This window comes from Hyla sarda, chromosome 12 (assembly GCF_029499605.1).
Source record: "Hyla sarda isolate aHylSar1 chromosome 12, aHylSar1.hap1, whole genome shotgun sequence".
Classification (NCBI taxonomy): domain Eukaryota; kingdom Metazoa; phylum Chordata; class Amphibia; order Anura; family Hylidae; genus Hyla; species Hyla sarda.
In genome coordinates this window covers 30560836-30587611 of record NC_079200.1, presented here as the reverse complement: position 1 = coordinate 30587611, position 26776 = coordinate 30560836, and the positions used below count along the sequence as shown (strand labels likewise).

General features: G+C 45.2%; 1 protein-coding gene across 1 annotated transcript; it reads left to right on the top strand.

Annotated features, from left to right (window-relative positions):
- The first annotated feature begins 364 nt into the window (after positions 1-364).
- On the top strand, positions 365-26776 carry PSMD3 (proteasome 26S subunit, non-ATPase 3). Its single transcript, XM_056548452.1, has 12 exons — positions 365-558; positions 1591-1781; positions 1861-1998; positions 5513-5649; positions 13171-13361; positions 17871-17974; positions 18060-18174; positions 19889-20008; positions 21881-21984; positions 22128-22283; positions 23339-23389; positions 25078-26776. The coding sequence occupies exons 1-12, from the start codon at positions 441-443 to the stop codon at positions 25153-25155; spliced, it is 1503 nt and encodes a 500-aa protein (XP_056404427.1). The 5' UTR covers positions 365-440; the 3' UTR covers positions 25156-26776.

Genomic DNA, 26776 nt, shown 5'->3' with positions numbered 1-26776 from the left:
GCATGCTGGGTGTTGTAGTGTTACCATGGGTTGGGGAACACTGCTCAGGGCATGCTGGGTGTTGTAGTGTTACCATGGGTTGAGAACACTGCTCAGGGCATGCTGGGTGTTGTAGTGTTACCATGGGTTGGGGAACACTGCTCAGGGCATGCTGGGTGTTGTAGTGTTACCATGGGTTGGAGAACACTGCTCAGGGCATGCTGGGTGTTGTAGTGTTACCATGGGTGGGAGAACACTGCTCAGGGCATGCTGGGTTCCCGCTGACGTCACACGCTCACAGCTCGAGCTCAGTGACTCAGCCCGATGCGCTCGGCACTCCGCTCGCCAGCCTGCGCTTCCTTTCCCAGCATCCTCTGCGCTGCGCCTTAGCCTGAGACTTGCCAGTCATTCCCGGACCGGAAGCGGAAACTGATCTCCGCAGCAGGCACCGGGTTCTAGCCATGAAGGAGGCTACGGTAAAACGGCGAGAACCGGAGGATGTGGAGATGAAGGAGGAGGAACCAGCGGCTGTAACCGGGGAGGGAGGGAAGAAGGAGCTGGATAGTGTCACCCTGGAAGGTAAACGAGACTCCATTGTCCCCCTGTGCACTGTATAGTCTCTATGTTATAGTCTCCATACACCCGGCCTCTGTGCTCTGCTGCCTCCTGTATGGGCACCATTAACCTCTTCATTCCTGGGAGATTTTTTTTAATGCATTTATGACCAGACTCCTTATCTTGTTTATTGTATTGTCCTTTATTTTTTACTAACCCCCTACAGCACTGTTTCCCAACCAGGGTGCCTCCAGCTGTTGCAAAACTACAACTCCCAGCATGCCCGGACAGCCAACGGCTGTCCGGGCATGCTGGGAGTTGTAGTTTTGCAACAGCTGGAGGCACCCTGGTTTGGAAACACTGTACTACAGCCAAAATTAGTGTTTTTTTTCTTCTCTGTATGAGGGAGTCTCATGACTGCAATGGTAACCACAAGTGTGTGACACCAGGGGGCGCCAGCACCGTAACAACACTCTCTCTTCTTCACTCTCTGATTGGCCACTGTTGCAGTCAAGTATTGTGATGTCATCAACGACTGCGTGCGCATTATTGTTTATTTTGCACAGTTTCTGCCTCTACGCCTTTCAGACAACTTTCCTATAGGGGCAAAATGTGTCCAATGTGCAAAATAAACACAGGACGTTAGCGGTCACCCCGATGCATGCTCTGGTTGAGTGACATCACCCGCGGACCAATCAGGTTAGGCGGTAATGGATCATCCAATTGGTCCGTGAGGTTTGCCTTCATAATGGAGAATAAATTGTGGCGACGGCTGGAACTGTGTGTGAGTGACCATACACCGTGTCGGTGTAACAAGTAAAAACAAAAGCTGGGTAACCCCCCCCTTTCCTATGTTTTTGTTTGTGTAGATCAGTGTTTCCCTACCAGGCAGCCTCCAGCTATTGCAAAACTACAGCTCCCAGCATGCCCGGACTGCCGAAGGCTGGGAGTTGTAGTTTTGTAACAGCTGGAGGCACCCTATTTTGGAAACACTTGTGTAGATACTGTTTTAGAATTCTGCTGTGATATTTAATTCTATTATTTATTTTGTTTTAGACATTAAGGAGCATGTGAAACAGATTGAGAAAGCAGTTTCTGGGAAGGAACCCCGGTTTGTTCTACGTGCCCTGAGAGCATTGCCCTCCACATCACGTCGCCTGAACCCCAATGTCCTGCATAAAGCAATCAATGGCTTCTTCACATCCAACCCTGCCACCCGTGACATGCTGCTGGGCTTCCTGGAGGAGGTGAGAGCTCGAAAGCACGTTATGTGTTAGACATTATGGCGATATGTGAAAGTCACCTTATTCACTTTTATATCTTCAGCTGATGGACACAGAGGGTGACTTACAGTTCAGACCACGAACTGGCAAAGCAGCTTCGGTTCCTCTGCTCCCTGAGGTGGAAGCTTACCTCCAGCTACTTCTGGTGATATACCTGATGAACAGCAAACGCTACACTGAGGTGAGAGCACTGCATCTGGGCGGAGGGGTTATTGAATGCAGGACATAAGTTTTACTTTAGTCCTATGACATGGGCATCCTATAAGGAGGTGAGTAGCGGAGACTAAGTCCGCTGTCATGCGCAAGCATATACTAGCACAGTAATGTGTAGCGGCACTTGTAAGACTAAGTCCCCTGACATGTGCGGATAGGGAATATTAGCGCAGCCACTCTGTAACAGCGCGGTGTGCGTAGTCGTCGACAATATGACCCTAAAGTATTCTTGTGATGCCGACCGTGGTGAGATGCGCAGGAGCACACAATGGAAGGTAACTGGACAATTTATCCTATTCAGACGGAGGTGAGAACCTGTTGGCTCTCTAACACCATAAATATGATTGACCAGTCATTTTGACCACAGGGTATTAACAGAGTTTATTGGCTATAAATAATGAGGAACATCTTATACCAGTGATATTATGATGAGGAAGCATATGCTGGTTGGTGATTGCTGAAATGTCAGTTCATTGGCCATTTGAACTATGATGTTGCATGAAGATGAGATCGGTTGATTGGATCGTAAATGTGACATGGTTAGACGGGATTAACCTATTGGACAACCACAATTTGACCTCCTGTGTGACAACATAGACAGAGGGTATATAAAGGCTGGCGACCATTTTTAGACAGCCATTAGCCCAGACCTCTGAAGAAGCTCTATGTGAGCGAAACATGTCAAGGGGGCTGTGACAGTTTAATTTTAAAGTCTATTGTTGCCGAGGAGTGTTCTATTTGCAGGTCTGCAGCAAATGACAGTGTAATGACACACTGACTGTTTTATATGGTGAAACCACAGGGCAATATGAGTCCTTTATAAATGTTCTATCATCCTTATAACAGACACTAGTAAAAGTTACGTTTTAATCAGGGTAGATATAGGATATTTTGTGCCGGTGGCAATTGGGTTGTTTAGGTCACTAGGTTAACCCCTTAAGGACAAAGTGTTTTTCTGTTTTTGCACTTTTTTTTTTTGTCCTCCTTAAAAATCATAACCCTTTCAATTTAGTACCTAAAAATCCATATGAGGGCTTATTTTTTTGCGCCACCAATTCTACTTTGTAATGATATGAGTCATTTTACCCAAAAATCGATGGCAAAACAGAAAAAAAAAATCATTGTGCGACAAAAGTGAAGAAAAAACACAATTTAGTAAATTTTGGGGGCTTCTGTTTCTACGCCATAAATTTTTCGGTAGAAATGACACCTTATCTTTATTCGGTCCATACGATTAAAATGATACCCTACTTATATAGGTTTGATTTTGTCGTACTTTTGGAAAAAATCATAACTACATGCACGAAAATTAATACATTTAAAATTGTCCGCTTCTGACCCCTATAACTTTTTTTTTTTTCTGCACACTGGGCGGTATGAGTGCTATTTTTTGCGCCGTGATCTGAAGTTTTAATAGGTACCATTTTTGTTTTGATCGGACTTTTTGATAGTTTTTTATTCCATTTTTTTATGGTATGAAAAGTGACCAAAAATACACTATTTTGGACTTTGGAATTGTTTAGCGCGTACGCCATTGACCGTGCGGTTTAATTTATTATATATTTTTATAGTTCGGACATTTACACACGCGGCGATACCATATATGTTTATTTTTATGTTTATATATTTTTAGATGGAATTTGGGAAAAGGGGGTGACTTAAACGTTTAATAAGGAAAGGGTTAATGTGTGTGTTTTTAACCTTTTTTTTTTTTTTTTTTTTTTTTTTTTTTTTTTTTACACTTTTAGTCCCCTTAGGGGACTTCTAGGAGGAATCATTTGATTCCTCATACAGATCAATGGGATTACATACAATCCCATTGATCTGTGTGCTCTGCGCTTGATTGATAAAGCCTGGTTGTGCCAGGCTATATCATTCTGAGCACCGGAGCCACCGCAGCAGGAGAGGTAAGCCCTCAGGCTACCTCAGTAGGGGATGGTCCCCCCACAATCGTGCTGCGGGGGGCGATCAACCCCACTGGACCACCAAAAACTGGATACAGGCACCTTTAGACGCCGCTGTCAACTTTGACAGCGGTGATCTGAAGGGCTAATAGCCGGCCGCGGCGATCGCAGCATGTCGGCTATTAACGCCGGCCCCCAGCTACTGGAATCAGCTGGGGGCTGGCCGGTATGACGTGAGCTCCCCATACCCATTGGACGAGCATAGACGTCCATGGTTGTTAACGAGTTAAAAAAATTCGGGGGCTGTGCGCCTGCCGATGTTAAAGTAGGGCCAGAGTCCCCTCAGTTATGCACAGGGACCCAAAGCAAATGCCCCTTTTACAGGGCTGCCATCAGAGAAGTACATTCCTTTTTCTGCAGGCATGTCTATGATGTACCCACATGCGCCCAAAAGGAGCAGAACAAAGACGCGCGGCCAGAGGTCAAACAAACACAGTGCAATGAAGCTAACTATGTATTTGGGGGAGGGAGCGAGGATAATATACCATAACCGGCATATTACTACATAGCAATGTTTTTCAAACAGTGTTTCCAGCTGTTGCAAAGCTACAACTCCCAGCATGCCCGGACAGCCTTTGGCTGAGAGTTATATTTTTGCATCAGCTGGAGTTTGAAAAACACTGCTCCATAGCTGTGAATGTAACAGACACATTAGTTATCTGCCATACGCAACCTTATTAACTATAGACCTGCAAAAAGCACGATGCAGCAGAACCAAATGGCATAAAAGCAAAATCGTTATTAAAATATAGAAATAAAGGACATATATTTCAAATACATAAGGAGATGGCAGCAACTGTTATATGGACATCCCTAGCGCTCAGACAGGGGTAATGGCTTGTTACAGCTCTATACAAGGTCTCGCTGGAGGTATACAGCACAGATATGACCCATGCATAAAGAATACATATAATAAAGTGCCGCAACATCAATAGTACTACAACATATACATGAGAAAAATATGCACATCAGAAAGTCAAATCAGGAACACCCAGGGCACCTTCCTTCTTCCCCATCCATTATGCTTTATTTTTATTATTAAAGACCTTATTTACATACTATTTTGGTTGAAATTATTTTTTGTTTCAGGACAGGTGGATTGTCACAATGGACAAGTATTTTGTGCTCCCGTTTTAGTCCTTTGGACAAGTCCCCTGAACAGCCTGAGCCACTGTGAAGAATCTACAGCAATTTTGGACTATCTTGTCCAAGTTTATATTGCCAAAAATTATACAGTTTTAGTAAATCAACCCACTGTGTGCCCTTACAGTGGTAAGAAATACATAGGCTTGGTGTTCTATTCCAGAACGTTGTTTAAAAAAAAAAAATACTTTTACTATACTATGGTCTAAGAGGGCCAAAATGGCTTCATATTAATCTGTAAATGACAGTGGCTTTTGATTCCTATCTAGAAGTGAAACTTAACACATCCCCACTCTATATCTTCTGTTACTTTCACCCTTACACTTTGCTTGCAAGAAATACAAGCACTCAAGTTTCTGTATCTTTTATTTACAGGCACAGAAAGTATCAGATGACCTGATGCAGAAGATCAACCCTCAGAACCGGCGGGCACTTGACATAATAGTGGCCAAGTGCTACTACTACCACTCTCGTATTTATGAATTCCTTAACAAGTTGGATGTTGTCAGAAGGTAATGTGTTGTAGCCCCCTTAAACCCTTAAAGGGGTACTCCGTTGCTCAGCGTTTGGAACAAAATGTTCCCAACTGCTTAGAGCCGGCGCTGGGAGCTCGTGACTTCATAGCCCCGCCCCCTCATGTTGGTGACGGTGCCCAGTACTGTACACAGTATTCCATGTATGGTCTGACTAGTGATTTGTACAGCGGTAGAATTATTTCCTTGTCGGGGGCATCTATACCCCTATTGATGCACCCCATGATTATTTGCCTTGGCAGCAGCTGCCCGACACTGGTCACTACAGCTAAATTTACTATTAAGACTCCAAAGTTCTTTTCCACATCAGTCATCCCAAGGAACAAGGTCATTAATGAATATTTTAAATAGGAACCAGGACGGACCCCTGTGGTCCCCACAAGTAACAGTCACCCAATCAGAATCAACACCATTAATAACCACCCTCTGTTTCCTATCACTGGGCCAAATACTTACCCACTTGCACATATTCTCCGCAGTCCACGCATTCTCATTATATGCACCAACCTTTTATGTGGAACCGTATCAAATGCTTTGGAAAAATCCAGATATATGACATCCAGCGATTGCCCCTGGTCCAGTCTGGAGCTCACCTCCTCATAAAAGCTGATCAGGTTAGTTTGACAGGACCGATTTCTCATAAAGCCATGCTGATATGGAGTCATACATTTATTTTTATCAAGATATTCCAAAATATCATCACTTAGTAAACCCTCAAACAGTCCCTGTCACTGAAGATTAAAAATAGGGGTCTGTCTGTTATATTATGTGACTCCTTTAGAACACGAGGGGGTGAATGCCATCTGGACCTGGTGATTTTATCTATTTTGATTTTTTTGTAGGCGGCACTGTACTTCTTCCTGGGTTAGACAGGTGACCTGTACTGGGGAGTTTACCTTATCTCGCTGTATTTCACCTGACATTTCATTTTCCTCGGTGAATACAGTGGAGAAGAATTTGTTTAATATATTTGCTTTTTCCTGATCCCCGTCTATAATTTCTTCCTCATCATTTTTTTAAAGAGCCAACACTTTTTCATTTTTGACCTTTTTGCTATTTATATAGTTAAAGAACATTTGGGGGTTAGTTTTACTCTCTTTGGCATCTGTTTTTTACATAATTAACATTTTTCTCTATAGCTTTCTAATGCTTCTTCACTGCCGTCCCGTTTTAGTAGTTTAAATGCTTTATTTTTGTTGTTTATTGCCCCCTCAAAGTGCAACTGTCATGAAGTTTGGGGCATATAAACTACCCATAGTCTGTGTATTGTGTGTAGACTATTAATCCAGCATTACTTTTACCCTCTTATTCCAGTTGTAATTACCTAAAAAAAAAAAAAAATTTTCTTTGCAGTCAATGACAGTCGGATAGGCGTGACCATAGATTCGCTATGCCCTCCGGCCTCCGCGCCTATCCCCTATACCTCAGTGCTGCGACTGCTGTGTGATTGACACAGGTCCCAGCGCATGCGCCTCCTTTGATTTTTATATGCGCCGACCGACAGGAGTTTACACAGAAAGCGCAGGCTCCCCTGGCCATCACTCGCTCCTTCTGTCTGACATCGCTACCGGTACAATGCTTGAGGCAGGGAGCGAGTGAGCTCTAGCATTGCACAGGCGCATGTGAAACAGCGGGCGCTTGGTGGGAAAGCAATAACGGCGCCCATTCTCCTCTTCGTGTGTCACTGCATTGACTAGAGGCAGAGAGCTCACTCGCTCCCTGCCTCTACCATTGTACCGGTAGCAATGTCAGACAGAAGGAGCAAGTGTTGGCCGGAGAGCCAGCACTTGCGGTGTAAATTCCTGTCGATCAGCGTACACATAAAAATCAAATGGGGCCTGTGTCAATCACACAGCAGTCCCAGCGCTAAGGTATAGGGGATAGGCGTGGCGGTAAGAGGGCTATCCAACGGTCAGTGACTGCAAAGAAAAGTTTTTTTTGTGGTAATTATAACTGGAATAAAGAAGGTAAAAGTAATGCTGGATTAATAGTCTACACACAATACACAGACTATGGTTAGTTTATATGCGCCAAACTAAATGACAGTTGCGCTTTAACGTTTTTATTCATCCATATTGGTTTTCTTTTATTTCTGACCATTTCATTGGGGCGTACAAGTTAAAACACAGAAAATTAATTTAAAATGGCCGATGGGGTATAAAAGACTGAAGAGGAAAACATTAAAAAAAATTCTAAGGGTGTATGGTAAATTTGGAAGCATTCTTTCATGCAAAGGCCAGGGTTGGAGGGGTACATGTTGCACTGATATGTAACCTCTTTTCTTATCCCTCTACGGGCGCACACCCGACACTGCTAATGTGGTCTCTTTTGCTTCTCTGTTGAGGGGACCTCTGAGGGGAAATGTTGCCTGGAAACAATACAGCTGATGTTTACGCCAGAAACGGGGCCTCCTCTCCAGAATGGCTGAAGATAAGGGCCTTTATTACTTTTTCCTGAAATTTCAGGAAAGAGCTACTGTTCCTTGCCTCCCGTTCCACTACAAAAGCATTATAAAATGCAATCTGGATGAGGTGGACTGACAACTTTTTATATAATGTCCTGGTCTTTCTCATGGCATTGTAGGGTTTGATGACTTGGTTGGAGAGGTCCCCCCCACCCATGTAGCGGTTGTAGTCCAGTATAGATATTGGTTCTCTCTGCAGACTGCCCTCCTTTGCCCTTTTGGCAGCAGTGTGGCGAGCAAGGTTTTTGGGAGGCCCTTTTGTTTTTTTCTAATAGTTCCACAAGCTGCATAATTGCGGGGAGCTGACCTGTTGTTATGGCAGCCAGAGGCCTTACCTTGACCTCCATGGCTGTTGATCAATTTGTATTGTTAAAGCGTGTCTGTGACAGGCTGTAGCAATAGACCACAGATGTGATGGATCAGAGCAGTACCGGTGTGTTACTTTGATCTGTATGGGTGGACTAAAGAAGTTTGAAAACACTCTAAAGGTTTTGCTAATATTATTTGAACCCTTCCATACAAAAAAGTTAAACTCAACCCCTTTCCCATTTTTCATATGAAAAAAGAACATATCTGTTATTGCCGGATGCACAAATGTCTATTGATCCCGCAGAGTGAATGATGTAAACATAAAAAAATTACAAAACGCCAAAATTGCCTGGTCTCTTCATATACCAGAAAAATAATTAAAAGCGATAAAAAAAACCTCATGAGAACAAAAATGGTACAGATCACTGCATAAAAAGAGCCTTAGACAGCCCCGTTTACTGAAAAACAATACTTTTTCAATTTCACCACACAAATTTGTTTTGTATAGATTTTGTGGTAAAATGATCTATGTCAGTACAAATTGCAATAGATTTTACATAAAACAAGCCCTGGTATGGCTATGTAGGCAGAGAATTGATAGACTGCACATGCCTGAGCAGTCCACCCCCGTGTGAACATTGCCTTATAGGTTTTAAAAGGAGAGAATGAAAATTTGCTGTGTCATCAAGGGGTTTGATCCCACAAGCATATACAGGACGTGCACAGTAATCTGCTACCAGAGTGCATCAGACCTCTTCTGGTATAGGAATAAAATTATTATTTGGAGAAAATACTTTTCTCGGTCGCTCTTCATTGGGGGACACCTATACTGATGGGTATATGCTCTTGCCACTCGGAGGCGCTGACAATAGGGGAAAAAAAGTCGGCTCCTCCCTGGCAAGATATACCCACCCACTGGAAGTAAGATAATCAGCTTTAGCTAGTGTCCGTAGGAGGCAAGATTATTAAATTCTAGTAAGGGCTGTTTAGTTAGTTTTTTTTTTTTTTTTTTCTCTCTCTCTTTTGTTTCCCTTTTTCAGGTGGGGGTTCAGGAGCTTGGCGCTACCTGTTTCCCCATATGCGACAAAGGGGCACGGAACATAAGAGTATGGGCCGTCAAGCCCTTATCGCCAGCGCCTGGAGGTTGTACCCTGGGTTTGGGTCCCCCACTTGCCCCGCTATCTTAGACTGGTATGATGTAGCGTGGCCATAAGCTGGTTGAAGACTTCAGGATAAGTATAAGAAGATGGAGCCATGGGTATTTACTTCAACCCCCCTCTCACTCCCTCTTCCTTGGAGTGTCCCTGAGCATTTAGGAATTCTATACCAGTCAGCCCGACTGTCTGCATGGTCTACTACTACTACGTAGAGTCCATTACCATATACTTCTCACACCGTGGACAGTAGTTCAGGTTATCCACTGCCAAGGTGTAGTTAGGAGTGAGTCTCCCCATGTTGCCCCAGGGGTCCTATGCAATACACCACATACTGTTTCGCAGGGTTCCCTCCTTTACCAGGCTCCTCCCTACATGCCTGCCGCTCTCTAGGCTGAAGGGTGGTAACCCACTTTTGGTGTCTGATTCTGTCTACTGCATCCGTGTGGCCATGGTCCCTATGCCACATAGCCAGACTGTGTCTGCATGGTTTTCTACTCCGCCAGGTCACCTTCCCCATTCTTGCTGCTCCCGCGGTTACAGTCTGGTGACTCATTTTTCAGGTGAAGTTCCAAAAAGTGTCTTGGTGGTTTCATTGGATCTTTTATGCTTGCCGGTCAGACTGTGTCTGCATGTTTCCTGCTCCACATACATCCTTCATCTCTTGTGTCTGCAGCAGCATTCCTGGTGTGTGGCACCATTCGGAGCTGCAGGTTCCATGGAAAGAGCAGCACTCTCTGTTCCACTTTCTACGGAGCACCGTTGGTCTACTAGGGGCATGGTTGTGACACCATGCTGCCAGACTTTTGAATGTCTGTGGTTTCTCTCCTGTCAGCAGTCTTGGTACCCCTCTACTATCGTGCGATAACCACGTCTGTGTCCCTACACTACTAGGCCACTCTGCCACCTTCCCTTTTTTTTCTGTGAGGTGTGCCACAGGCCCTCCTGTGATCTTGTTTCCTCAGGTTTAGACGATTGAACCCCTCTGCTCTGGCATGGGGCATGATGGGACGACAGTCGGTTCCGCCCCCCAGGCTCTGTTGCCTTAGGGAATGACCAGAATGGCTCAGTTGATGCCCTTCTGGTCCAGTGTTACACATGTTGAGGTGTTCCCCTTAACGTTTTGGGGTGTGTGTGTGCTTCTTACTTCCATTCGTAGTCAATACTCAAGCTCCTACATTCCTTGAGATGTTGTTGCAGGGTTCCTGGGCACTACGTCCACCCAGTACTTTGCCCCCTTACCTTTAGGTGGCATTTGACCACTCCTATAGTGCCTGGTGCACTTTGATCATCCCCCTTCCACAGGGATCAGGGAGCTTGGCATAGTCTGGGCCTGGGTTTCATAGCGACCACCCCTTGTTTTCCCCTCTATATAGGTGGGGTACCTGGCTGGGCCCTTGTTTTTTTGCTGAGAGCAATCAGCTGAGCTGTACACTTTTGCAGCCTGGCTCTCTTCCTGTTTCTTGGTTATCTACAGCTGTTCATACAGACTTGGCACTCTCCTCTGTTGGAGGAGTTTATACACTCATGTATGGCTCGGCGACAGCCGGTCTAGCACACTGTTGTTTGGGTCCTGCCATTGCTCTCCTCCTCCCTTGGTGCAATCTCCCTGGAGGGGTTTGTTTCTCCTTCCATGTTGGGGTCAGTAGCGCTGCACTGAGACTACAGTTTTCTGGAGTAACCTTCCGTTTTGTTTACCCCTCAGTTCCCGTCTTGACGGGATGTTGCTTCGGTCCGTTAAGGCCGCTTGGGTTCATGTCTGGTTAGTCTCCTGGTGGGCCCCTGGGACAGAGGTTTTTGGTCTGCAGCTGTTCTGGTCATCGATTTTCTGCACCAGGCCTCTCCACAGCCAGTCTCTATCCTTCTTTCTTTTTCTCCAGTGTTTTTCTGGTCTCCACCTTCCATACTCGCCTTCTGCTTAGGTGTACCTTGCTCTCCCTGACGTTTTTTCTGCCATGTTCTCTTGACTTGGTTCTCTTGTTTGTGCCCTTTTCCATTTTTGTTTCCCAGCCGTGTTAGCCTTCTGTCTGATTCTGTCTTCCTTGGAGTTGATTCCAACCTCCTTCTGGAATGGTTCCGGCCCTAGTCGACTGTTTCTGGTCTCTTTATGGACCGTAGCTTTGGAGTCTCTACATAGGACAGTCTCTTCCTTGGCGTCCTAGTCCTTCTCCATGGACTGGGGTTCTTCCAGGAGCTCAGTTTGTGGGCCTCGGTTGTCTCTGCCCACGATCTCATCCGCAGGACTTATGGTTGAGTGGGTTCGGTCTCTGGACTGATTCCTTTTGCTGTTTGGTTGTTTTCCCTCCTTAGGGGACTGCTTTGGTACATCCCATCAGTATAGGTGTCCCCCAATGAAGAGCGGCCGAGAAAAGGAGATTTTTTTATTTTTTTTTTGTACCCACCGTAAAATCTTTCTCGTAGCCTTCATTGGGGGACACCACACCCACCCATTTCCTTATTTTTTTTGTCCGGATTTTCTTTTCCGGTTTTTGTTATTTTTTTTTTTTTTTTTTTTTTTTTTATCCGGGATTCCTTTCGGGGGTACTTTGGACATATTTCTTTGTTGGCCTCTCCTACTGCTTGGTGAAAAAACTGATTACCTTACTTCCAGTGGGCGGGTATATCCTGCCAGGGAGGAGCCGACTTTTTTTCCAAGTGTCAGCGCCTCCTAGTGGCAAGAGCATATACCCATCAGTATAGGTGTCCCCCAATAAAGGCTACACGAGAGAGATTTTATGGTGAGTACAAAAAAAAAAAAAAATCTCCTTTTTATGTTTTCTAGAGATGAGCGAAGTTCCAGTAATTCGATTTGTCACGAACCTCGCGGCTCGGCGGTTGCTGATAGTTTTCAGCTTTCAGGTGGGCTGGAAAAGGTGGATACAGTCCTAGGGGAGTCTCCAGCCCACCGGAGCACCTGAAAGCTAAACTAATTTATGCAGGCTAAAGTCATCAACCGCCGAGCCGCGTGGTTCATGACAAATCGAATTACTGGAACTTCGCTCATCTCTAATGTTTTCTCCTGAAACAAGCACAGTTACTGTCTGGGTTTATAGGATGTGTATAAATGTGTCCCCAAGTGTACATTTTGGAGATTATGGCTACATGACATTATATGGGCATGGTGCATTCATACAGCTTAGTATAAGGCCTGCAGCTTCTTTTATCAAGATCAAAGTAAAGGAAACTATAGCCTGAACTTTACAAACATAGAATATGTGGAAATCTTTTAAAGGAAATCTGTCTGCTCTATGTCATGCTCAGAATTCACATGAGTGATGTCCAGGGTTTGGCTTTTAGCACCAAGCCTTGTATGCCAATAATTTTAAGCCAGGAGGGGTGGGGGGAGGGAGGAAGCATACATTTTGTAGGTCAGCACCGCCTCCTTGACACCTCAGCTTTGAGTATGACATAGAGTTGACAGACTACCTTTATTTAAAGATTTAATGATTATATATCACTAAAATTGGTTGATTGTTCTAAACATTTCTTCACATTTTAAGATTTATCAGAGAACAATTTGTCATAAAACTACAAATAGTTTTAAAAAAAAAATGTATTTATAATATTTTACAGCTACCTGCATGCACGACTGCGTACAGCTACACTCCGTCATGATGCGGATGGACAGGCCACGCTGCTTAACCTGCTGCTCAGAAATTACTTACATTACAACCTGTATGACCAGGCTGAAAAACTGGTCTCTAAGTCTGTGTTCCCTGAGCAAGCTAACAACAATGAGTGGGCCAGATACTTGTATTATACAGGTTAGTAGACCAAGAAAATTAGGACGCCAAGCTAACAATGCTTGTTTTATATTTGACTAGCTGAGTACCCGGAGTGGCCTGGTTTTTCCTTCCTAATCCTTGTTGGGGAGGAAAATCAACAAAGGAGGAGGCTTTTGACCTCATGTCCCGTCCTCATGTCTGACTGATTTGTGATGAAGATATTGTAAGCTGAAAATAGAAGGGGACGTAGCTTTGTGGACTGCGTGGGATTTCCAAGCCTGACTGATGCAAAAAAAAAAAGGGGGAGATAATAAGAGGGGTGGGTCTTAAACAGTGGGCGTGTCTTTGTGAGATGGGGTGTGGCCTGCAAGCCGGACTGACACATCCACCAGGAGATGCAGAGCGGAGCTTGTGGAGTAAGGTACTGGAAGTCCTATATACTTGCATCTTTTGTTTAAGGGTGTAGGTAAGGGTTAATTTAACTATCATATCTTTTTATTTGACATATAAGTAATATGTGTACCAGGTATTATTGAAATATCTCCAGCCGTACGGAACTTATGTGGGAACATACATTTCCCATTTATTTGCATGGGACTTTAAACAAAAACCCTGACCTTCACAAATGGGGGCAGTTAAGGGTTAAATTAACTATCCTATATTTTAAGTGGACATATAAGTAACATGTGACCAAGTATTATGGGAAATATCTCCAGCCGTTTGGAAGTTATGCAGTAACATATATTTCCCATAGACTTGTATGGGACTTTAAACCAAAACTCTGCCCCTGGCAAATGGGGGTGAGTAAGGGTTAAATCACCTATCCTATGTTTGTTGTTGACATATAAGTAACATGTGTGCCAAGTTTCATTCGGTTCAGGAGGATGGCGCTACCTGTTTCCCCCCCCCCCCCCCCCCCCCCCCCGCCTTATGCGATGAAGGGTCACAGTACATAGAGTATGTGCTGTTAAAGGGGTACTCCGGTGGAAAACTTTTTTTGTAAATCAACTGGTGCCAGAAAGTTAAACAAATTTTTGTAAATTACTTCTATTGAAAAATCTTCATCCTTCCAGTACTTATTAGCTGCTGAAAACTACAGAGGGAATTCTTTTCTTTTTGGAACACAGAGCTCTCTGCTGAATCACGAGCACAGTGCTCTCTGCTGACATCTCTGTCCATTTTAAGAACTGTCCAGAGTAGGAGAAAATCCCCATAGCAAACATATGCTGCTCTGGAAAGTTCCTAAAATGGACAGAGATGTCAGCAGAGAGCACTGTGGTCATGATGTCAGCAGAGAGCACCGTGTTCCAAAAAGAAAATAAATTCCTCTGTAGTATTCAGCAGCTAATAAGTACTGGAAGGATTCATATTTTTTTTAAAGAAGTAATTTACAAATCTGTTTTAACTTTCTGGCACCATTTGATTTAAAAAAAAAAAAAATTAGGTTTTCCACCGTACCCCTTTAACCCCTTCTCACTAACAACCAGCGTCGGGGGTGGTATCTTGGGTCTGGGTCCCCCTATAGTACCTGCTCGTCTTGCTTATGCAAGTAACACCTAGCTGGTTGAAGACAGTTGTAGGTGAGTATTGGCAGGTTAGGTGAGTATCTCACCCCCCCCCCCCCCCCTCTCTGTCTCATTCCCACCCTTCTCCATATCTACTTTAGGGAGCTGATCTCTTGTCTTTATTACTAGGGGACCATGGTTTCCTCTTTACGAGGTTGAGCCAGAGGTTCTCAGCTGCGCTGCAGCCGCTGCATTTTCAGCGCTTACTGCAGCGCTGGTCCTCTCTGGATGGGCCGTAATTTTTTGCCTCTCCTGCCGCCGTGCGGCACGTCCGCCCAGCGCTTCCTATCTGCGCCGGCTTCGGTTCCTGTCCTGTGGCAGTACTGACCGGCCTCTTTAGTTTCGGTTCCGGCCATAGGGTGGCCAGAATGCCTGATGCACATTAACTCCTTGGGGACGGACGGTTTTTCCATTTTTGCACTTTCGTTTTTTCACCCTAACCTTTTAAAAAATCATAAGCCTTTCAATTTTGCACCTAAAAATCCAGATGATGGCTTTTTTTTTTGCGCCACCAATTCCACTTTGTAAGGACATCTGTCATTTTACACACAAATCTGCTGCGAACCGAAAAAAAAAATCATTGTGCGACAAAATTTAAGAAAAAACGGCATCCGTTTCTATGCAGTAAATTTTTCGGTAAAAATGACACCTTATCTTTATTCTGTAGGTCCATGCAATTAAAATGATACTTATATAGGTTTCATTTTGTCGTACTTATGGAAAAAATCATAACTACATGCACAAAAATAAAAATGTTTAAAATTGTCCTTATCTGACCCCTATAACTTTGTTTTTAAGCGTATGGGGCGGTATGAGGGATCATTTTTTGCACTGTGATCTGAAGTTTTTACCGGTACCATTTTTGTTTTGATGGGACTTTTTTTTATCGCTTTTTATAAAAAAAAAATGTTATGGTATAGAAAGTGATATAAAAAAAAAAATTACGCAATTTTGGACTTAAGAATATTTGTTGCGCGTACGCCATTGACCGTGCAGTTTAATTAACGATATATTTTTATAGTTCTGACCTTTACGCACACGGCGACACCACGTTTATTTTTATTTACACAGGTTTTTTTTTTTATGGGAAAAGGGGGGTGATTCTAACTTTTATTAAAGAAGGGGTTAAATGATCTTTAACTTTTTTGTCCACACTTGTTTTTTTTTTTTGTTTTTTTTTTGCAATGTTATAGCCCCCATAGGAAATTGTAACATTGCACACACTGATTTCCTACACTGATCAATGCTTTATTATACAATAGCATTGATCAGTGTTTCTGCCACTTGACTGCTCCTGCCTGGATCTCGGGCACAGAGCAGTCATTCAGCGATCACGCAGGAGGTAGGTAAGGCACCCTCCTGCTGCCTCTTAGCTGATCGGGACATTGCAATTTCACCTGCGATGGTCCCTGAGCCCGACTGAGCGGCCGGGAGTGTATTTTTGTAACTTTAGATGCGACGATCAGCTTTGAATGCCGCGTCTAAAGGGTTAATAGCGCGCGCTATTAGCCATGGGTGCCGGCTGTTGTTAGAGGCCAGGCCCGATCTGCTATGACGCGGGGCCACAGTGTGGGTTCAAAGGGGTTCGAACAGGTTAATTTAGGCCGCAGCTCCGGCCTGTACATTTAGGCATAGCTCCGTCCACTCACTTTTGTTCGCACGCTGTTATCAGAGCTCTCTCCCGCCGGCCTATCCAGAGATGGCGCTGGCCGGCATTTTTAGTTTAGTTTCGGCTGTCCCTCGGGGGCATATTAATTTAGGCCGTGGCTTTCGGCCTGTACATCCAGGCGCGAGCTCCGCCTACTCCCTGTCTGGCCGCACGCTCTCAGAGAGCTTCCTCCCCCCCCCCCCCCGTCCCTCCTAGGACCATGCTGGTTTCAGCCGCTCCCTCACCCTTCGGCCTGGCCGTGGACGTGTTGGTCCCTCTTCTGCCCAGGGTTGTGAGGAAGCTCAAGGCGGAGTGCATCTCAGTGATTCCCGTGGCCCTGGTTTGGCCCAGGCGCGTGTGGTAAGCTGACGTCATTCGTCTCATCGCCGACGTACCACTGAGTCTTTCGGACCGTCATGACCTGCTCTCCCCTCTGCCACCTGAATTCACTGCCGCTGTGTGTGATGGCGTGGAGGTTGAGACCACTGTTCTGAGGGCTCTGGGATTTTCTATCTGGGTTATCTGCACCATGCTCTGGGCTCGCAAGCCCATGTAAGGATTTATCATTGGACCTGGCGGGCTTATTTTCGGTGGTGCGAGGCCCGTTCCCGATCCCCACTCCGTTCCGCCATTTCAGAAGCTTACCGTTGTAAAGGGAAAGTCCCGACTTTTCGGATTACGGTTCATTCCACCCGTTCCGTCGGGGGCCTCCTGGGCGGTTCACAACTGAGCTTCGGCCTTGCAGGTGTGTAAGGCAGCCACGTGGTCATCACTGCACAAGTTTACCAAATTCTACCAGGCGCACACCTTTGCGTTTGCTGACACTAGCCTTGGTCGCAGGGTGCTGCAGGCGGCGGTGGCTCAGCCTTCTGCCTGATTTTTCGCAGGTTGCTGTCTTTTCCCACCCCGGGGACTACTTTGGTACGTCCCACGGTTCCGGTGTCCCCCAATGGAGATGACCGAGAAAAGTAGATTTTTTTTATATTTGCCGTAAAAGTGATTAAGTATAAAAAATCTACTTTTTGGCACAACTCATTTAAAAATATATATATATTAAATCTGCTGGGCTGCTGCTCCTCCCCAAACACGCTCAAAGTGTATTGAATCTAAATGTAGTTTGAGTTGACGCCCTGTAAAACTGGGCACAGCCAAAGAAACGGGAGCTAAAGTGATTGAATACATTTATATTTTGTACACAATCTTACATAAAATAAAAATATACAATAAGGGCTCCTCCTTTTGGCATTGCATCTGCTAGTAACTTTTAACAAAGGTATATTGCATGTGAAAATCTCAGTTATGGCCGTGCACCCATTACGCAATATCTTCCCTTAGGCCGCATTAAAGCCATTCAGTTGGAATATACTGAAGCCAGGAGGACACTGACTAATGCTCTGAGGAAAGCGCCTCAGCATACAGCTGTCGGCTTCAAACAGACGGTGAGTAGTTCTTCTATGCAAATGTTATTCTAGATCCGGCTGCGCAGACACGTGCGATCTAATCCACCTTTTCCTCTTTCGCCAGGTTCATAAACTTCTGATTGTAGTGGAGCTGTTATTGGGGGAAATTCCAGACCGTCTTCAGTTCAGACAACACTCATTGAAAAGGTCTTTAATGCCTTATTTTCTGCTTACTCAGGGTAAGTGATTCATCCACTTTTGTCATCCTGTCCTCTTATTTCTAGGAACAACCTAAGAGTGATTTCAATAGATCTTGATTTCATAAGAGAATGTGTGTGCGATGCAAACCTCGGCTGTGTAAGATCCACCCACATGGTGCATTGTGCAATTCATCTTCGGCTGTCAGTAAACATGTATTTATATTGTGGATGAAGGTATACTGACAGTGGGGCTGTTACTGTATACTTCTAGGAAACTCGTAGCCCTATGTTGGATATAGGGGACGCCTCCTGTAAACTCTGATATCTGTAAAGTTTATGCACTTCTAGGGTTGCAAAAAGCAATTCCCCGTCACTTGAATAGCTTTTTCCTGTTTTGAACAGATCTCGTCCCCCCTCTATCCAGTCTTGCCTTAGGCTGCTCTCACACTATGAAAAGTACCCGTTATATAACACTCGTTATAAAATAGTGGGCGATCGCGGGGTTAAACCGCCATTAGAAAATCCCTAACGTACGTTAGAAAAATCCCATAGACTATCATGGGATTTTCTAATAGCCATTTTAACCCGTTATCGCCCGTTATTCATAACAGATGTTATTTTATGACGGGAGATAGTAACGGGAGTAATAGTGAATGCACGATTTCTTCCGTACAATCGCCCGTCACAAAATAATGCCCGTTATGAATAACGGCCGATAACTGGTTAAAACGGCTATTAGAAAAATCCCATAGACTGTCATGGGATTTTCTAACGTACGTTAGGGATTTTCTAATGGCGGTTTAACCCCGCGATCGCCCGCTATTTTATAACGAGTGTTATAGAACGGGTACTTTTCATAGTGTGAGAGCAGCCTACACTGTGATCATTTATTTCATCAGACTCCTTTGCACGTCTCATATGTGATTGTCTGATATCTCTGATCTCTAAGGGTACGTTCACACGAGCGGATTTTTGCAGCGGATTTTGCTGCGGATCCACTGGTGAAGGCCCGCTCTATGCTGTCTTTACCTGTGACTGCTCATAGCGGCAATACGCTGCTACGAGCAGACACACTGTGATGTGCAAGTTGCAGTATACTCGCACATCGTGGGAACTCTCTTCCTAGCTCATAGCAGGGAGAGTGGCCGCGATGTGCGAGTATACTGCGACTCGCACATCACAGTGTGTCTGCTCGTAGCGGCGTATTGCCACTATGAGCAGGCACATGTAAAGACAACATAGAGCGGGCCTTCACCAGTCGATCTGCAGCATAAAATACGCTGTAAATCCGCGCGTGTGAACGTACCCTAATGCTGTTTCCTGCTCTTATGTAGGCCTGTGTCTTCTCGCTGCTTTTCTAATTTGACATTTTTGTCTGGTCTCAGCAGTGTTGGGATTACCTGTTGGCTGGTGGGTTGGTTTGGGATGTTTTCTTTGTGAGGTGGGAGGGGGAATAGGGAAAACTGTAATTTAACATTCAGTATACTTCTTTGTATATCTCTCTGTATCCACACCAGTTTACTTTGCTGTTTGCACTTGTTTTCTAATAAAGTAAATACTTATTACTGCGACAATCTGATGCAAAAAAAAAAGAAAGGAAAAACAAGTTATTCCCAAAACATTTTTTTTCTTATCTGCTTGTGGATATACCTGACATACAAGATTATTCTGTGGAGCATTTACAAATAGTAAATGTAATCTATAATACTTCAGTTTCTACATGGAGTTTTCTAAAACGAGTTTTCTTTTGCAGCTGTGCGCACAGGTAACCTGTCCAAATTCAATCAGGTGCTAGATCAGTTCTGTGAAAAGTTCCAGACAGATGGTACATACACCCTCATCATCCGGCTGAGACATAACGTCATCAAGACAGGTAGGAAGGTGGAATCATGTTGTCTGGCAGAACCTTAATACCTTCTCCTATAGTAGTGAATTTCTTTACCCCCTCCCCCCCCCATACACATCTCTCTAGCCAGGCGTTTAACCAGCAGATATCTGTGGGGTATGACTAACCTTAGTATGGAGCTGCTTAACCTCCCTGGCGGTATGATTACATCAGGAAAATTGTACCAAAAGTAAAAATTTTTGCATTGAAATTTGGTGTTATGCCCACCGCCCATTTCACATCCCCCCCCCCCTTGTCACTCTCCTACCCCCCCCCCCCCCCACCCCCTTGTCACTCATTCTCCCCCCCCCCCCCTTGTCACATTCTTCCTCCCTCCGTGTCACACTCTTCCTCCCTCCATGTCACATTCCCCCCATCACATCCCCCCCGTCACATTCTTCCTCCCTCCATGGCACATTCCCCTCCCCCCTTTGTCGCATTCTTTCCCCATCACCTTCATCCCCCCTTCTCACCTTCTTGTCCTGGAGTAACACACACTAGGTTTGCCGGGCAGATTTCAAACCTAGTGTATTTGCTGCCGAACAAGTCCTTTCCCCTTCAGCCAATCACTGGCTTGACACGTGACACCACAGCAGCCGGTGATTGGCTGAAAAGGGAAAGGTCCTACAAGGTGAATAATGAAGAGAGGAAACCCCGGACCGCACAGAGGGGAACGGCATCTGCAGGGACCAGGAGTAGGTTAGTCTTTTACACTTAGCTCAGTATTTTTCTAGCAGTGTGCCTCCAGCTGTTGTGAAACTACTACTCCCAGCATGCCCGGACAGCCTTTGGCTGTTCGGGCATGCTGAGAGTTGTAGTTTTGCAACAACTGGAGGCACCCTGTATGGGAAACACTGACTTTTAGTATTTAGATTTGTCTTTACCTGCTCTGGCCGGCCCCGCCACGGGAGCTGACCCGAGCAGATAATCGCATGTTTTCCAGGGGGCCGTATCGCTATATCGCAAAAATCGCGATTCGATTGCTTTTGTGATATATCGTACCCCGGCAACTCTGCAATGCTACTCCGATCGTGACTCGGGGTTACCGCTCCTGGCAGGGAAAATGAACCCCGAGTCACGCTCAGGATAACCGCTAAGAAGGTTAAAGGAGATATCCAGTGGTGAACAACTTTTCCCCTATCCTAAGGATAGGGGATAAGTTTGAGATCGCGGGGGGTCCGACCGCTGGGGCCCCCTGCGATCTCCTGTACGGAGCCCCGACAGCCCGCGGGAAGGGGGCGTGTTGACCTCCGCACGAAGCGGCGGCCGACACGCCCCCTCAATACAACTCTATGGCAGAGCTGAAGCGCTGCCTTCGGCATTCTCCGGCTCTGCCATAGAGATGTATTGAGGGGGCGTGTCGGCCGCCGCTTCGTGCGGAGGTCGACACCCGCTATCTGGCCGGAGAGCCTGGCCCCCGTACAGAGAGATCGCAGGGGGCCCCAGCGGTCGGACCCCCCGCGATCTCAAACTTATCCCCTATCCTTAGGATAGGGGATACGTTTTTCACGTACTGGGTACTGGACTACCCCTTTAAAGGTATTGTCTAATGAGGACCCCATCTTTATGAACCAGAATGGAGAGCCACTTTGACAGAATTGGCTCATACATGTATTGACGTGAATCTACATCTAAATCTCATAGATGTCTTCTTCTTAGTGTTCCAAGGCTCCAAAGTAATACCGCTACTTGTAAGGCAATTTTCACACTACATCTGGGTAAACACATTCAAAGCTCCGGATACATACACCGAAATTAGCCATAGAACCCAGTTGACCCATCTGAGCCTAAAGGAGTTTCCTTTTGCCCTATGTGCTTGTTTTGTGAAATGTATAATATTTATTCCTTCTTCTGTTTTAGGCGTCCGTATGATCAGTCTGTCATACTCACGGATCTCACTGCCAGATATTGCTCAGAAATTACAGCTGGACAGTCCGGACGATGCAGAGTTTATAGTGGCTAAGGTGAGTGAGTATAAAGAGACAGAGCTGGGCAACTCGGTTGTGCTCAGAAAATTGTCGAACAGTTTATACTTTATATTGATAAGTTGCACTTTAAATTACAACTACTACTGTTTTAATTTATATTGTTAAAACTTTCAATGCAGGCAATCCGTGATGGAGTCATTGAGGCCAGTATTAATCATGAGAAGGGATACGTCCAGTCTAAGGAGATGACCGATATATATTCTACAAGGGAACCTCAGCTGGCCTTCCACCAGCGCATTTCATTCTGTCTAGACATACACAATATGTCTGTCAAGGTAGGGATTGCGGGAGGAACAAAAATAAATTGCAGAGAAATGTTTGTGTCTCTTTGACTTCAAAAAGCTTCTGACGTGTCCTGATCATTAGATATAGCTGGGAGAAGTGCTCGGCCAATGCTTCTGTTTTCATAGACTTAGGGTTTGTTCACACTTACTGCTGAAAATTTCATGCTGTGGATTTGTATGCTACAGATATTATGCTGTTAAAGGGGTACTCCGCCCTAGACATCTTATCCCCTATCCAAAGGAAAGGGGAGGATAAGATGTCTGATCGCGGGGGTCCCACCCCTGGGGACCCCCGCGATCTGCCTGTTGGACCTGGCGTTTGTTTAGAGTGTCGGGTGCATCACTGGAGGCTCATGACATCACAGCCCTGCCCCCTCAATGCAAGTCTATGGGAGGGGGCGTGACATCCGTCACGCCCCCTCCCATAGACTTGCATTGAGAGGACATGGCCGTGACATCACAAGCCCCCGCCCTGCATCGCCAGTCGTCCGGCAGGGAGCGAAGTTCGCTCTGTGCACCGGATGTCTGGGGTACCGCAGTGGAGATTGCGAGGATCCCCGCCATCAGGCATCTTCTCCCCTATCCTTTGAATAGGGGATAAGATGACTAGGGGTGGAGTATCCCTTTAAGTGTCAGTGATATAACTTGCAGCATGAAATTCACATCATATATAGTACGTGTTAAGACAGTCTTATAATAGATACTGTCTCCTGCAGCGAGACGGAAGAAACAGCCAGCGGGAGAGTGAAGTGCTTAGCTGCCATATGTATCTAATGATCTATGAGGGATTTTAGCACAGAGTCCTCTAACAATCTAAACTTTTGACATGTTAATAACAATAATTTTTTTTTTTTATTGTTAGTGTCAATGCCCTTTTAAAACTGTTTACAATGTCAGCCCACATTGGTACTATATTTATGGTGCCTCTGTCCTTGTATAAGGCAATATTATCTTTTCAGTTCCTGTAGCAGGGATGTGTTTTTCATACGTTAGTACAATGCCATTTATTTTTTTTACAATTGCTTCTCTTCATTCTCATCAAATAGGCTATGCGGTTCCCTCCCAAATCCTACAACAAAGACTTGGAATCGGCTGAGGTGAGCATGACAGTATGAAAACTTTGGTAAAGGGAGGGGATGAATCACTAATTTTAGTAGACCACCTCTGGTTTAGACCAAATTATTGTCTGACCAATTTTCATTTCATTTATACACAATGTATAATGGCCCTTTGTTTCAGATCACCACACTTTCACTGCAAATTTTTGGCAAATAGGAAAGTAATGTGCCTATTCATGCTTAAGAAACTATTAGAGATGAGCGAACTTACAGTAAATTCGATTCGTCACGAACTTCTCGGCTCGGCAGTTGATGACTTTTCCTGCGTAAATTAGTTCAGCTTTCCGGTGCTCCCGTGGGCTGGAAAAGGTGGATACAGTCCTAGGAGACTCTTTCCTAGGACTGTATCCACCTTTTCCAGCCCACCGGAGCACCTGAAAGCTGAACTAATTTACGCAGGATAAGTCATTAACTGCCGAGCCGAGAAGTTCGTGACGAATCAAATTTACTGTAAGTTCGCTCATCTCTAGAAACTATATAAAAAGTACTGTTTAGTGCAGTATATGCTTTGCGATCTGTAGTTGTAATGTATCCCATAATAAATTGTCCTTCATCAGTCTTAAAGGGGGTTTAGCTATGTAAAACATTTATGGCCTATCTTTGAAGGGGTTGTCCAAGGATATTCTAATGCTCAGTCTGCCATTAGGTGTGGGGAGATGTTACTGCGTGGTAGGCGCTTTTTTTTTTCTCTCCAGCAACTGCTATAGTCCGATTCCCAAATTTGTGTATAATACTTACTGGGCATTTAATGGTTGTCTTGGTAACCTGACCAGTAACCCTTTTTAAATTTGAAATACCCCTTTGAGGACTGTTGCCAAGTATATTTCCTATATGTTTATTTCATGATTTGTTGCCTTCTCATTACCACCTTTGATTATATTTTTCCCCGTTGTATTGCACTTTTGTAACTGTATAAATCATTATAATGCTTGGAAAGCCCCAGGTGCTCCTGGGTAGTTAGAAACCTGCCGGCTCCTACAGCAGATGTTGATTTAGGTTCATAAATCCCCCAATTATCTGGCCTTTTCTGCAGTTGTTGTCCAATACGAGTGACTGTGGAGACAAAGTAGCAATATATGTAGAAACTACCGCCAAAGATGGACTGTAACATCACTTAAAGGGGTACTCCACCCCTACACGTCTTATCCCCTATCCAAATGATGACGGATAAGATGCCCAGCTGCAGGACCCCCGCAATTTTCCTGCTGCACCCGGCGTTCGTTTAGAGCGTCAGGTGCAGCGCTGGAGGCTCATGACGGCACGGTCATGCCCCCTCAATGCAAGTCTCTGGGAGGGGGCGTGACGTCTGTCACGCCCCCTCCCTTAGACTTGCATTGAGGGGGTCTGGCCGTGATGTCACGAGCGGGACGTGACCTTGACGTGACCTGACTTCTAAATGAACGCCCCCTCCCATAGACTCGCGTTGAGGGGGCGTGGCCGTGACGTCATGAGCCTCTGCCCTGCATTGCCAGTCTTCCGGCACGGAGCGACGTTCGCTCCGTGCACCGTATATCTGGGGTGTCGCAGCCAAGATCGCGGAGGTCCCGCCCCTGGGATAGGGGATAAGATTTCTAGGGGTGGAATACTCCTTTAACCTGCATATGAAATTGCTTTGTATTTTTTCGCCCTGTACCTCCGGCACTGACGTGACTTTATTCTCTCTACAGGAACGACGTGAAAGGGAGCAGCAGGATTTAGAATTTGCTAAAGAGATGGCAGAAGATGATGACGATGGATTCCCATGACCCTCCCTTTTAGCCATGCTTACACATATGTTATGTTTATAACTGGGGTTTTTGTTTTGGTTTCAAGCCTCTTCCTGTCGACCAGCCCTCCCCTACCCCTCTGTATTGGCCATTCTAGAAACATAACTGCATGTCTGTTCGGTGGAGAGTGGGCAGGCTATTGAGATACACAGTGACCGTACCGCCAGCGCCTGTTTTATTAGGCTGGCTTATCACAATGCAGTTATGGTTTTTATTAGGTGTCATGTTTTCCTTCTCCTCTTTTTAGGACTTACTTGTGGTTACCAACTGCACCAAACTGCACTGTGTGAAGCTGGTCTTTTATGGTGTATTAATAAGACCATCCTGGTTCACCCTCACTACTCAGCTCATTTTTTATTTTTTTGACATCAGATATCTCTTTCCTTAGTGTTTACACCATTGGCACAAGGAAGAAGATGGGCCATTTAGCAAATTGTACCAATAGTGTTAGTGTCCTTTTAAAGCGTCCCTGTCATCACACAGACATGTCAAAAGTTTTGATTGGTCGTAGTCTGAGTAGAAGCATTTGGCACTTCACTCCCTAGCTCACTGCGATCTCCTTCTCTCTGCAGGAGACAGGTTTCACTGTAAGTCTGCATTGAACTGGGGAGTGAAGCGCTCAGCCTCGTATTCATCCCAGCTTGCTCTAATGACTGGTTGGGCACTGAACACCCAGACCAATTATAACTTTAGACATTTTAGAGTTTTTGTATATGACGGAGACACTTTAAGGGGTTAATTGTGCAGGGTTGGGTCGGTCTAATCTTGCATCAGGTGTGGAGAGAGGCATCTGCTTGCTGGGCATCACATTTGCAAGCACAGCAAGTATTGTGCATGGATACTATTCTGAATAATGGGATCTGTGCCCAATACTTGGCGGATGGCTGCGTTTAGCATTTGCGTCTTAGATGTCAAGCATTGCATCTCTGCACACCTAACGTCTGCTCAACCTCTATCAGAATTCCCTTGTTTAGATGACCAGGCGTCATTAAAGGGGTATTCCAGCTTTATACATCTTATCCCTTATCCAAAGAATAGGGGATTAGATGTATGATCATTGGGGACCCCTGCGATCTCTGTGCAGACCCCAGCATTCTGTGCCGGGCGCTGCCTCTGAGATGGGGATGTAACGTCACGGCCACGCCCCCTAGTGATGTCACACCACACCCTCCATTCATGTCTATGGGAGGGGGCGTGACATCATTAGGAGGGGGCATGGCCGTGACGTTTTGTCCCCGTCTCGGAGGCAGTGCCCAGCACAGAATGTCGGGGGGGCTGCACTGAGATTGCGGGGTCCCCAGCGATCATACATCTAATCCCTTATCCTTTGGACATGAATGGATAGGGGATAAGATGTATCAAGCCAGAATACCCCTTTAACTTGCAAACAGGATCATGTACATCCATTATTTTTTATTTTGTAACAATCAAGACTGTAAGGTGAAGACTCACATCTCGTTTTCATTTTGCTCTTTAGTAATCCATTAAAAGCTGTTTGTAACCAATTTTTATTTCTGTGGTTCGTTTGCACAGTATGAAGTATACCACACAAATGGGAAAAAATATATAAACGTCCTGTCGCCTATGTTTTTTTTTTTGT

What these genes read in the sequence shown, in the direction of transcription:
- PSMD3 (XM_056548452.1), top strand. Translation starts at nt 441, where the DNA reads ATGAAGGAGGCTACGGTAAAACGGCGAGAACCGGAGGATGTGGAGATG. An exon ending in CAGATACTTGTATTATACAG is followed by an intron (nt 13,362 to 17,870) that starts GTTAGTAGACCA and finishes ATCTTCCCTTAG; the next exon opens with GCCGCATTAAAGCCATTCAG. An exon ending in TACACAATATGTCTGTCAAG is followed by an intron (nt 22,284 to 23,338) that starts GTAGGGATTGCG and finishes CTCATCAAATAG; the next exon opens with GCTATGCGGTTCCCTCCCAA.